Source organism: Salvelinus fontinalis, chromosome 5, assembly GCF_029448725.1.
Source record: "Salvelinus fontinalis isolate EN_2023a chromosome 5, ASM2944872v1, whole genome shotgun sequence".
Lineage (NCBI taxonomy): Eukaryota > Metazoa > Chordata > Actinopteri > Salmoniformes > Salmonidae > Salvelinus > Salvelinus fontinalis.
The window spans coordinates 56,968,259-56,980,949 of record NC_074669.1 but is presented as its reverse complement, the minus strand read 5'-3'; the positions used below and the strand labels follow the sequence as shown (position 1 = coordinate 56,980,949).

General features: G+C 46.6%; 1 protein-coding gene across 1 annotated transcript in view; it reads right to left on the bottom strand.

The window, feature by feature from the left end:
• The window catches only part of LOC129855910 (FRAS1-related extracellular matrix protein 2-like), a 48,652-nt gene that overhangs the window by 13,558 nt on the left and 22,403 nt on the right, over window positions 1-12,691 (bottom strand). Inside the window, exons 3-7 of the mRNA XM_055924021.1 lie at window positions 11,168-11,314; window positions 9,349-9,579; window positions 8,870-8,995; window positions 6,997-7,248; window positions 442-591 (exon numbers count right to left, since the gene is read on the bottom strand). Coding sequence (XP_055779996.1) covers window positions 442-591; window positions 6,997-7,248; window positions 8,870-8,995; window positions 9,349-9,579; window positions 11,168-11,314 — 906 coding nt within the window. The remainder of the gene's footprint in view (window positions 1-441; window positions 592-6,996; window positions 7,249-8,869; window positions 8,996-9,348; window positions 9,580-11,167; window positions 11,315-12,691) is intronic.

Sequence of the window (12,691 nt, the reverse complement as noted above, 5' to 3'; positions counted from 1 at the left end):
ACTCTGGGGCCTGCAACACCACTAAGAACAGGTGTATATATACTGAGATCATGTGACACTTAGATTGTACACAGGTGGACTTTATTTAACTAATTATGTGACTTCTGAAGGTAATTGGTTGCACCAGATCTTATTTAGGGGCTTCATAGCAAAGGGGTGAACACATATGTACGCACCACTTTTCCTTTTTGTTAATATATATTCTATTTAGAGTTTTTTGAAACAAGTCATTTTTTTCATTTCATTTCACCAATTTAGACTATTTTGTGTATGTCCATTACATGAAATCCAAATAAAAATCAATTTAAATGACAGGTTGTAATGCAACAAAATAGGAAAAACGCCAAGGGGGGATGAATAGTTTTGCAAGGCACTGTATTCTGGAAACGCTACACCACAAAGAGGATAGAAATAATAGATCTAACACGTTCTTCTTCTGACCTTCAGCAGAGACGGGGTCACTCTTCCTGGAGCGGACGGTCACTGTGGCCGTCTTGGAGAGGTCAGTGCCAGTCCTCCAGACCCTGACCTCCACATAGCCTGAACTCTCATCCACAATGTAATCTAGTTCTCCGAAATACAGAGAGGGCTCTGTAGAGAGAGAGAGAGGGGGGGAGAGAGAGAGAGAGAGGTCAGGTCAGTATATTATCATCTACATCTTACAGATATGATCATTAAGTTACCAAAATGTGGTTTTGATTAAGGATGTCTTTCGGGAAGAAGCTGTCATGGGATAATCCACATTTCTGGTCTGAACTCGGCTTGTCAGATACAGTTGGTACGGCTGACGGGGTCATCCCCCTCTTTCCCTCTCTTTCCAGGAAGAGAGCTGTCACCCCACTCATCCCTTCATCATCCTCCCCTCATCGAGGCCAGACACTGTCGTCTGAACTCAGTGCCAGAGGTCTACAGTGCACACCTGAAAAGCCAGGTAGAAATGGTGGATAAGTGAAAGGGGGATGAGTTGGGGGGAGAAGAGGGATGGGATGTCCTCCTTGTCTGATGACAGTCACACTGATAAGAGGGAGGAGACGGGGGAGGCAGCACAGACAGGAGGATCTCTCTACCTCTCCCTCTCTGAGTAATAGACTAGAGGGAAGGAATGCATATCTTTGGAACACACAGCGGATTAATCTCTCTACACACCTATAACAGCCAGACTCATCATCACTGACAAGCTACTGCTGTCTACTGTACATCCACTAATGAGGTTGATCTATAATTGAGCTTTCTGCCATTTCTATAAGAGGCAGATACAATATTGTGACAATCGTGATTATTTAGTCTATAGCTGGATAAAATAGTAAAAGTAAGACATGGAGAATAGGAAGTATGTACACATTTAACTGACTGTTAGGTGAAGAGGATTTGAAGAGGTGGTCTGGAGATGTTTTTAGACTAGGGCTTGTAGTGCCACAGTCAGACAACCACCGCTGATCCCCTGAAACTTGGCTTACTCTCAATGCCTCTCAATCACCAGAGATACTGTTTAGTACCAGGGGTGGCTGGTTAGGGGGAAGGAGACATGGAAATCCCTAAAGGATCACTGAGAAGGAAGAGCCAGACTAATAACAATGAAGCCTAATGCTGGCCAGGGTCCCAACCACAGGTTTACTCAGCCAGGAAGATGGGTTTGCACGCACGCACGCACGCACGCACGCACGCACGCACGCACGCACGCACGCACGCACGCACGCACGCACGCACGCACGCACGCACACACACACACACACACACACACACACACACACACACACACACACACACACACACACACACACACACACACACACACACAGAGGCAGATACACACACACACACACACACACACGCAATATGTTGTCACTTTAGATTTCAGGACCCACCAAGAAGTTTGTGGCACAATGGAGGAATGGATCTTTACATTGAGAAGACATCTCCTCTTGTCGCCTGGAGATCATGTCTGGGAATGCACACTGATTACTTATACATAACGTTTCCATTGTACTCCAAATTACAGGGGAGGGAGTGGGGAGTGTAGCCCTGACTGTGAGTGTGTCTGTCATTAGAACAAACCAGTTAGTGAAATGAATGAGCTCTGAAGGCTGGGAGAGAGGAAGGAGAGGAGGAGGAGGAGGAGGAGGAGGAGGAGGAGGAGGAGGAGGAGGAGGAGGAGGAGAGAAGTGCAAGAGGAGAAGAAGAGGAACGGCTCAGAGAGACAACTAAAGAGAGATAAATGACTCATTCAGTCAGATAGAGTGGATGGGGAGGACTGGAGTGGCCTCAGATTCAGAAAGTAAATCACTTGAACACTAAGGGGCAGTTTCCCAGACACAGCTTAAAGGCAGATTTTCGTGGTTTTCCTGTGTTTTATATATATTTCCACACTTTGAGTTTGGAATAATACTGTGAAATAGCTGTTAGTGTAAGAGCTGTTTGAAAAGGCCGTCTGAAATTTCAGCCTGTTTTGGTGGGATGGAGTTTTGGCCTTCCATGGTGACATCACCATGAGGTAATAAGAAAGAAATGTCTAAACCTTTCTACCAGTAACGGCTAATTTTCAGTTTTCCCCGTCCCACTCAGACCACTCCCAGACATTCCTAGAAAAGTTATTGCTTGAGAAATGACCCTTTGCTAAGCAATTTTTGTGTATTTTTGTCCATTTTAATTTAAAACAATCACGGTAAGGTAATTCATTCTTACCCAGTAATGATTTGATATTGAGATAAAAACGGCTGCATTGGACCTTTAAGACTGGTCCTGGATTAACAATCATTATCAATGGAAAATCTCCATTGAACGTGCTTCTTGGTTTAACTGTGTCCAAGAAACAAACACATCTCCTTTTTCTCATCTGAAGCCTACAGGTGATATTTGACGTACATGCGAATGAAAAAAGGGAACATTTATGTCGATATGATATCCTAATATGTTGTACTTTCTTTTCTTATTTTTTTTTTACTTCCAGAGCTTTCTTGAGGTTGTAAACAAACCATCACCCCCATCTCAAATAACAGCTACACAAATAAAACAAAAATGGAGGCTGAACGCCATCAAACAGGAGCCGGAGGAAAAACATGCCTATCATTTGACATTCCTCTCCCACAAATCCCTGTTTCCCCCTGTTTCCCCACCTGCCTCTTGGCCCCTGCAACACAAAGGGAAGCTCTCTGTTTTCCCCCAGTTCCACTGAGCGGTGGAGTTGGAGGAGTGACTCAGAACAAAACACGTTTAGAGAGCTCTTTTATGTGTCATGACAGAGGGTTGTCCAGTGTAGTTAACACTGGAGTTTCTATTCTATTCTATTTTCTCTCTTCCCAGTTCTACCACCTGTTACTAGAAGTATAGGATAGAAGAACAGATGGAGTGTGTAGTCAGGGGTAGCGCGAGAGGAGGGAGGAGGGAGGAGGGGAAGGACCCGGCAAAGAGAGGGAAGGCAAGACAAACATGTGGGGAGATGTGCTTTTGTCTTGGGTTGAGTGTGTTTGTGTGCCACTGTCTGTCTGTGTGTGGCTTTGGGGAATGGCGCCATCCATGAGTGGACTTGTAGTGGAATAGATTACATGTAGAGACCAGTGGTTACAGTAAAGAAGGGCATCACCCGGGCTGGAGGATCCTCAGCACCTGGCCTCTGAGTTATGGTGTTGATGATGGCTGGAGGATTCTCAGCACCTGGCCTCTGAGTTATGGTGTTGATGGTGGCTGGAGGATCCTCAGCACCTGGCCTCTGAGTTATGGTGTTGATGATGGCTGGAGGATCCTCAGCACCTGGCCTCTGAGTTATGGTGTTGATGATGGCTGGAGGATTCTCAGCACCTGGCCTCTGAGTTATGGTGTTGATGGTGGCTGGAGGATCCTCAGCTCCTGGCCTCTGAGTTATGGTGTTGATGGTGTCTGGAGGATCCTCAGCACCTGGCCTCTGAGTTATGGTGTTGATGATGGCTGGAGGATCCTCAGCACCTGGCCTCTGAGTTATGGTGTTGATGGTGGCTGGAGGATCCTCAGCACCTGGCCTCTGAGTTATGGTGTTGATGGTGGCTGGAGGATCCTCAGCACCTGGCCTCTGAGTTATGGTGTTGATGATGGCTGGAGGATCCTCAGCGCCTGGCCTCTGAGTTATGGTGTTGATGATGGCTGGAGGATTCTCAGCACCTGGCCTCTGAGTTATGGTGTTGATGGTGGCTGGAGGATCCTCAGCACCTGGCCTCTGAGTTATGGTGTTGATGGTGGCTGGAGGATCCTCAGCTCCTGGCCTCTGAGTTATGGTGTTGATGGTGGCTGGAGGATCCTCAGCATCTGGCCTCTGAGTTATGGTGTTGATGGTGGCTGGAGGATTCTCAGCACCCGGCCTCTGAGTTATGGTGTTGATGATGGCTGGAGGATCCTCAGCACCTGGCCTCTGAGTTATGGTGTTGATGGTGGCTGGAGGATCCTCAGCACCTGGCCTCTGAGTTATGGTGTTGATGGCTGGAGGATTCTCAGCACCTGGCCTCTGAGTTATGGTGTTGATGATGGCTGGAGGATCCTCAGCACCTGGCCTCTGAGTTATGGTGTTGATGATGGCTGGAGGATTCTCAGCACCTGGCCTCTGAGTTATGGTGTTGATGGTGGCTGGAGGATCCTCAGCACCTGGCCTCTGAGTTATGGTGTTGATGGTGGCTGGAGGATCCTCAGCTCCTGGCCTCTGAGTTATGGTGTTGATGGTGGCTGGAGGATCCTCAGCATCTGGCCTCTGAGTTATGGTGTTGATGGTGGCTGGAGGATTCTCAGCACCCGGCCTCTGAGTTATGGTGTTGATGATGGCTGGAGGATCCTCAGCACCTGGCCTCTGAGTTATGGTGTTGATGATGGCTAGAGGATTCTCAGCACCCGGCCTCTGAGTTATGGTGTTGATGATGGCTGGAGGATCCTCAGCACCTGGCCTCTGAGTTATGGTGTTGATGATGGCTGGAGGATCCTCAGCACCTGGCCTCTGAGTTATGGTGTTGATGGTGGCTGGAGGATCCTCAGCACCTGGCCTCTGAGTTATGGTGTTGATGATGGCTGGAGGATCCTCAGCACCTGGCCTCTGAGTTATGGTGTTGATGGTGGCTGGAGGATCCTCAGCACCCGGCCTCTGAGTTATGGTGTTGATGATGGCTGGAGGATCCTCAGCACCTGGCCTCTGAGTTATGGTGTTGATGGTGGCTGGAGGATCCTCAGCACCTGGCCTCTGAGTTATGGTGTTGATGATGGCTGGAGGATCCTCAGCACCTGGCCTCTGAGTTATGGTGTTGATGGTGGCTGGAGGATCCTCAGCACCTGGCCTCTGAGTTATGGTGTTGATGATGGCTGGAGGATCCTCAGCACCTGGCCTCTGAGTTATTGTGTTGATGGTGGCTGGAGGATCCTCAGCACCTGGCCTCTGAGTTATGGTGTTGATGGTAACACTCTCACCAAAGAGGCTTCACTAAGCTTCGTACAGTCCTACAGTACATGCTCTCACAAGCCCTACTGTAGTTCCTATGTGGCACAGTTGTTTTTTGTTGTTGATAAACCAACTTCTAACCACATCTTTCCTGCCTCTCCTCTCTCCTTTCATCTAGTGTTTGGCACCAGCTCTCTCTCTTTCAGTCTCCTGTCTTTCCTCTTTACCTTAGTGCTTTTGGCATGGCTGCATCAGTTGTTCCTTTATTCTACCTCACTAACAGGAGAACAAAGAGTGAAGCAAAGTAATGCTATTGATACGTGTTTATCATCAGTGAAAAGTAATGACACTGTTATCAGCTCAATAGTGTTGTATCTAGTTGCACGACTGTGTGTTTTCAGCGACTGTGTTGAATATTAGACAACTGCTGGGCGATTGAATGATAATAAATCAATGTGGATGAAAGGGTTTGGTTGCTAAGGCAACACAGGTGCACATTGACACACAACACACAGCACAGAGACTGACACACAAAAACCCAGAGACAAAGACACACACACACACACACACACACACACACACACACACACACACACACACACACACACACACACACACACACACACACACACACACACACACACACACACACACACACACACACACACACACACACACACACACACACACACACACACACACACACACACACACACACACACACACACACACACACACACACACACATGTAAATTGTAACTAGGCACATCAAAGTGTCTCGGGCAACAGTTAAGCCCCCATAACAAACATAGAGGGAGTCATATCATTAGGAGTGGCCCATAGGAAGTCCCAGGAAGTCATATCATTAGGAGTGGCCAATAGGAAGTCCCAGGAAGTCGTATCGTTATTATTGGCCCATAGGAAGACCCAGGAAGTCATATCATTAGGAGTGGCCCATAGGAAGTCCCAGGAAGTCATATCATTAGGAGTGGCCCATAGGAAGTCCCAGGAAGTCATATCATTAGGAGTGGCCCATAGGAAGTCCCAGGAAGTCATATCATTAGGAGTGGCCCATAGGAAGTCCCAGGAAGTCATATCATTAGGAGTGGCCCATAGGAAGTCCCAGGAAATCATAGAGAAAAGCTGAAAGGAACAGGGTTCATAAAGGGTTATTCTGCTGTCCCCATAGGATAAACCTTTTTGGTTCTAGGTAGAACCCGCTGTGGTAGGGTTCTACATGGAACCCAAAAGAGTTCTACCCGGAACCAAACTTTTTTATTAAAGGGTTATCCTATGGGGACAGCCGAATAACCCTTTTAGGTTCTAGATCACACTTTTTTCTAAAGAGTGTACCCGCGTTCACTGAACCCAAGAGACTGGGGGGTCGAATAGGTAGAGTTTCCTTTATAGTCAATATAGTAAAGGGTCAGGAATCATTGAGTCTGTTGCCATTGACAAGTAGCATTCAAGTTGACTTGAACCTGTCTGTTGACCTATTTGAACTAGGGTTTCAAGTTTCAAGTAGGGTTTCATGACAATTGAGGGACCTCTGTATTCAACAGGTGACGATAGATGCCACCACCCACCATACGCCCAACAACCACACTCACCGTCGTCGCTGTCGGCCAGGATGGTGACCTTCGCGCTGGGGAAGGTGGCTCCCACCTGGCCCCCCATGGGCATGCTGAGGGTCACGTTGAAGCTCTCTTCCTCCTCGTAGAGCGAGTCGTCGATGATGATGATGCGGCAGGGCTTCTCCCTCTGGTCCTTGTCAAAGCGCAGCACGCTGGTGTGGTCCTCGGGACGCGTGATGTAGTCGCTGTAGGAGAGGACCGTGCTGGGGATGGTGCCCGTCGCACTGGCTGTTGGGAAAAGGAGTTCAGGGGTCAATGGTTAAGGGTCAATAGAAGAATGGCATGCAGTTGTGGGGGGAGGAGAGTAGTTTTATGTTACAATATATCTACAGTGCATTTGGAAAGTATTCAGACCCCTTGACTTTTTCCACATTTTGTTATGTTACAGCCTTATTCTAAAATGGATTAAATTGTTTTCCCCCCTCATCAATCTACACACAATACCCCATAATGACAAAGCAAAAACTGAAATATCACATTTACATAAGTTTTCTTACCCTTAACTCAGTACTTTGTTGAAGCACCTTTGGCAGCCATTACAGCCTCGAGTCTTCTTGGGTATGATGCTACAAGCTTGGCACACCTGTATTTAGGGAGTTTGTCCCATTCTTCTCTGCAGATCCTCTCAAGCTCTTTCAGGTTGTATGGGGAGCGTCGCTGCACAGCTATTTTCAGGTCTCTCCAGAGATGTTCGATCGGGTTCAAGTCCGGGCTCTGGCTGGGCCACTCAAGGACATTCAGAGACTTGTCCCAAAGCCACTCCTGCGTTGTCTTGGCTGTGTGCTTAGGGTTGTTGTCTTGTTGGAAGGTGAACCTTCGCCCCAGTCTGAGGTTCTGAGTGCTCTGTACTTTGCTCCGTTCATCTTTCTCTCGATCCTGACTAGTCTCCCAGTCCCTGCCACTGAAAAACATCCCCACAGCATGCTGCCACCACCATGCTTCACCGTAGGGATGGCGCCAGGTTTCCTCCAGACCTGAAGCTTGGCATTCAGGCCAAAGAGTTCAATCTTGATTTCATCAGACCAGAGAATCTTGTTTCTCATGGTCTTAGAGTCCTTTAGGTGCCTTTTGCCAAACTCCAGGCTGGCTGACATGTGCCTTTTAGTGAGGAGTGGCTTCCGTCTGGCCACTCTACCATAAAGGCCTGATTGGTCGAGTGCTGCAGAGATGGTTGTCCTTCTGGAACTCTGGAGCTCTTTCAGAGTGACCATCGGCTTCTTGGTCACCTCCCTGACCAAGGCCCTTCTCCCCCAATTGCTCAGTCTTGGTGGTTACAAACTTCTTCCATTTTAGAATGATGGAGGCCACTGTGTTCTTGGGTACCCTTCCCCAGCTCTGTGCTTCGACACAGTCCTTTCTCGGAGCTCTACGGACAATTCCTTCGACCTCATGGCTTAGTTTTTGATTTGACATGCACTGTCTACTGTGGGAACTTATATAGACAGGTGTGTGCCTGTTTAATCAATTGAATTTACCACAACTGCACTCCAATCAATTTGTAGAAACATCTGAAGGATGATCAATGGAAACAGGATGCACTTGAGCTCAATTTCGGGTCTCAAAGCAAAGGGTCTGAATACTTATGTAAATATGGTATTTCTGTTTTACATTTTTTACAATTCTAAAAATCTGTTTTTGCTTTGTCATTACGTGGTATTGTGTGTTGGATTAATGAGATTATAAATATTTTTGATCCATTTTAGAATAAGGTTGTAACGTAACAAATTGTGGAAAAAGGGAAGGGGTCTGAATACTTTCTGAATGCACTGTATATCTATGTGTATTTTATTCATGCATTTAATCTTTGTAAAAACCCATGTATTTGAATGATATATTTGACTGTATTCACCTTGCTGGGTGTAGCAGATGACCATGAGTTCCTGGCTGAGGTCTCCAGAGCGGCGAACAGGCACCAGCAGCTCCCCAATGTCCTCCTCTATCTTATACTCTGCCTGGGGGATGAACACCATGGACTCTGCAGAGGAAAGAGGGAGAAACCATACAATTCAGAATTAGAATAGTAATTTAATAGGATCTCTATGGGAGAAGCACAGAGGAGAGGCCATAGAGAACAAGAGAACAAGAGTTTACAAGCCCAGGCGAGTCTGTACTTATTTGATGCATGCATATTTGCTGCTGCCATCAAATTGCCCAGCAATGGAACAATAATCATGATCTGATTTGGAATATTACATTTTTTAATGTGTCAAACCATGTAAATTAATGTAGCCTTTCCAATTGACTTAAGCCTGTCTACTATTCATAAAGGATTTCATGTCGGAGGGCAAATCAAACAGACAATCTGCAGATAAGGCGGTTCATTCTTACCATCACCAGGGTCCACTATCTCCACAGTGGCCGTATCGGGGTACTCCAGCACGGCCATGACAGGCTCTGACAGCTGGATCTCAAAGGTCTCGCTGTTCTCAAACTCCTGGTCCGTGAAGATCTTCACCCTCCAGGTGGCCACTGTCTGGCCTGGGTTGAACTGGACCTGCTTCTGGGCCTTGCCCCGGAAGTCCTTGTCCTTCTCCGCAGTGCCATCCTTGGTGGTGATGCCTGAATAGAACCATATCGAACTGAACTAAATAGAACCTCATTTAATTACATTTAATTGGAATTTAGCTGAGGTAAGCTGAACTGAATTGAATTGAATTGAACCTAATTGAACTGAATAGCTTTATAATAATGGCACGTAGCACTGTGTAGTTTGCAGGGCCTCAGAGGATGTGAGTTGACTGCAGGTTGACTGTGATTTACAGACTGTAGTTGCCTGGTTAGCTCTCATTGTCTGTCTTTGTTCATATTTGCCCACTACTGCGTCGTCAAAGACAACCGTAAATATAGGAGCCTGTGTATAAAAGCCTGTGTGTTGGATGTAGCCAAACAGACAAGCATGTTGACATTACCTGGTGACCTCTATGAGGAAGGGCTATCTGATCCCTCAATCAAACTAGGTTTTTCACCAGCGAGACAGGAAATGGGTCATCAGTCAAACAGGAACACACACAGGGCAGATTGATAACCAGGGGGTCTGTTTTATTCTTAGGTTTCTTCTAATGGCAGGGTAATAACAGACAAATACACTCCATGAAGACCCTTAAAGGGCCAATCAGTCTTTTACACAATGACAGTTTAATAGGTCCTGCTTTCTGAATAGTCTCTCCACTGACATTTAAAATTTTTTCGAAGTACCCCTAGTCAGAGTTGATGGTGGTGGGTGATTGAAATATTTACTACCCATTAGGGATAAAATAGTGGCAATTTAAAACTACCTTTATCTGAATGACAAGCAGAGAAAACAACGGGAGAAATGTACTAACTCAGATATATCACTTGGGTGATGAACCAACGAAGTGCAAGCCAGTTCCAACAGGATCTACCATGGTACACTCTTAGAAAAAGGGTTCCAAAAGGGTTCTTCAGCTGTCCCTATAAGAGAACCCTTTTTGGTGCCGGGTTCTACCTGGCACCAAAAGGGTTTTCTACCTGCAAAAAAAAAGGGTTGGGACAGCCGAATAACCCTTTATGGTTCTAGATAGCACCTTTCTTTCAAAGAGTGCATGCCCTTGACGTCGGCTAATGGGTATCCTAATAAATCAAAAATCAAACCAAAATACTATAGATCTGATGTAAATCCTGTTCAAGACTTTCAGTACCATAGACATAGAATCTCCATGTCACCCATATATACCCATGAGTATTCTGTAAAATGACTGAGGAGCTTTGTACCCATTGTATTCATTCTATTTCTATGTTTAGAGGTAAATACTGCTAATGGTGCCCCATTCTAGTTATTCTATAACTATGTTCCCTTACATAAAAACCACATGTGAAACCACATGGGAAAATCACAATTTCACGTGTGAAATCACGTGAAAACGTTTTTTTTTTTAACACTTCACATGTCCCATTCTAGTCATTGTATTTCCAGGTCAGGAGGTAAATACTGCTATAGGGTCAATTTTGGTCATTTTATATCTATGTTTATAGGTAAATATTCCTATAGGACCCATTCTAGTCATTCTATATCTATGTCTAGAGGTAAATATTGCTATAGGTCCCATTTTAGTAATTGTATTTATCTGTTTAGGTAAAGGCTGCTGTAGATCTGTGGTAAGTACTGTGTAAGACTTCCAATACTCACTGACGAAGGATGTCTCTCCCAGGTACCCCCTGCGTCTGAGCGTCACCTCCAGGAGTCTGGCGTCCTCATCCACCAGATAGTACTCCTTCTCCAGGCTGATCCACGACCAGTTGAGCCGGAATGGCTGTGGCTTCAGCTTGTTTCCACCTGGAAGACACAACTTTGACATCAGTTTTTGTAAACTCATTGAGCTCTATGACAAAAGACACAGATATTTTAAATTGTGAAGGGTAACTTGATAACTTAATGTCAGGGCTTACCCCCAAATCCTCCATCACAGGCCTCTTGAGTGATGCCTTGTTTCGAATTTCCTCTCTCACTCCATTGTTCTCCCCCCACCTCCCCACCCCCCACTCTCAGACAGTGCCTGGCTAGGGTTTCTCACCTCCTCACCCACATACGTGTGTCAGTTCCCTGGCTCCTTTGGCAGGGTTGCCTGCCCCTGGCTAGACTCTTACCTCCTTAACAGTCTCAGGGAATGGGCCAAAACAGGACAGAGAGAGAGACCCGTTTAAAAAAATGTTTTTTTTACTTTTCTCCCCAATTTCGTGGTATCCAATTGTTAGTAATTACTATCTTTTCTCATCGCTACAACTCCCGTACGGGCTCGGGAGAGACCAAGGTCGAAAGCCATGCGTCCTCCGAAACACAACCCAACCAAGCCGCACTGCTTCTTAACACAGCGCGCCTCCAACCGGGGAGCCAGCCGCACCAATGTGTCGGAGGAAACACCGTACACCTGGCTTCCTTGGTTAGCGCGCACTGCGCCCAGCCGGCCACAGGAGTCGCTGGTGCGCGATGAGACAAGGATATCCCTACCGACCAAACCCTCCCTAACCCGGACGACGCTAGGCCAATTGTGCTTCGCCCCACGGACCTCCCGGTCGCGGCCGGCTGCGACAGAGCCTGGGCGCGAACCCAGAGTCTCTGGTGGCACAGCTAGCACTGCGATGCAGTGGAGAGACCCGTTTTTAATGGATCACTTGCTGACAGTGACTCAGATAGCTACTGTAAGTGACGATCTGTTCAAGGGAATCCCTGTCTCTCTTTGTCACTCTTGCTGTCTGTCTGTCTGTCTGTCTGTCTGTCTGTCTGTCTGTCTGTCTGTCTGTCTGTCTGTCTGTCTGTCTGTCTGTCTGTCTGTCTCACTCTCTCTCTCTCTCGCTCTCTGTCACCTCTGACCTAAACCAGACAGTATTAGCACAGGGGTTAAAGGTGAGGTGCATAGAGAGGCTCCATTACTCCTGGTGACTTACTGAAATGGCAGCCCCAGCCATATCCTTTAAGCATCAGCCCTATCTCTTTAAGCACCAGCGGTATCCCTTTAAGCACCAGCAGCACCTCTGAGGGACAAGGGTAACTTCATGTCTACTTCATGTCTATAGGCTTAAAATAGACCTTTTACCCCTTGGTGTTAAACCTTAGTATTGTGAAAGTAGCTCACATTTGTTCTGGTGAAAAACAGAAAGATGAACTAATTAGTTCTTACAATGTTTGAGTCTGTGACCCATGCACACGGAAACC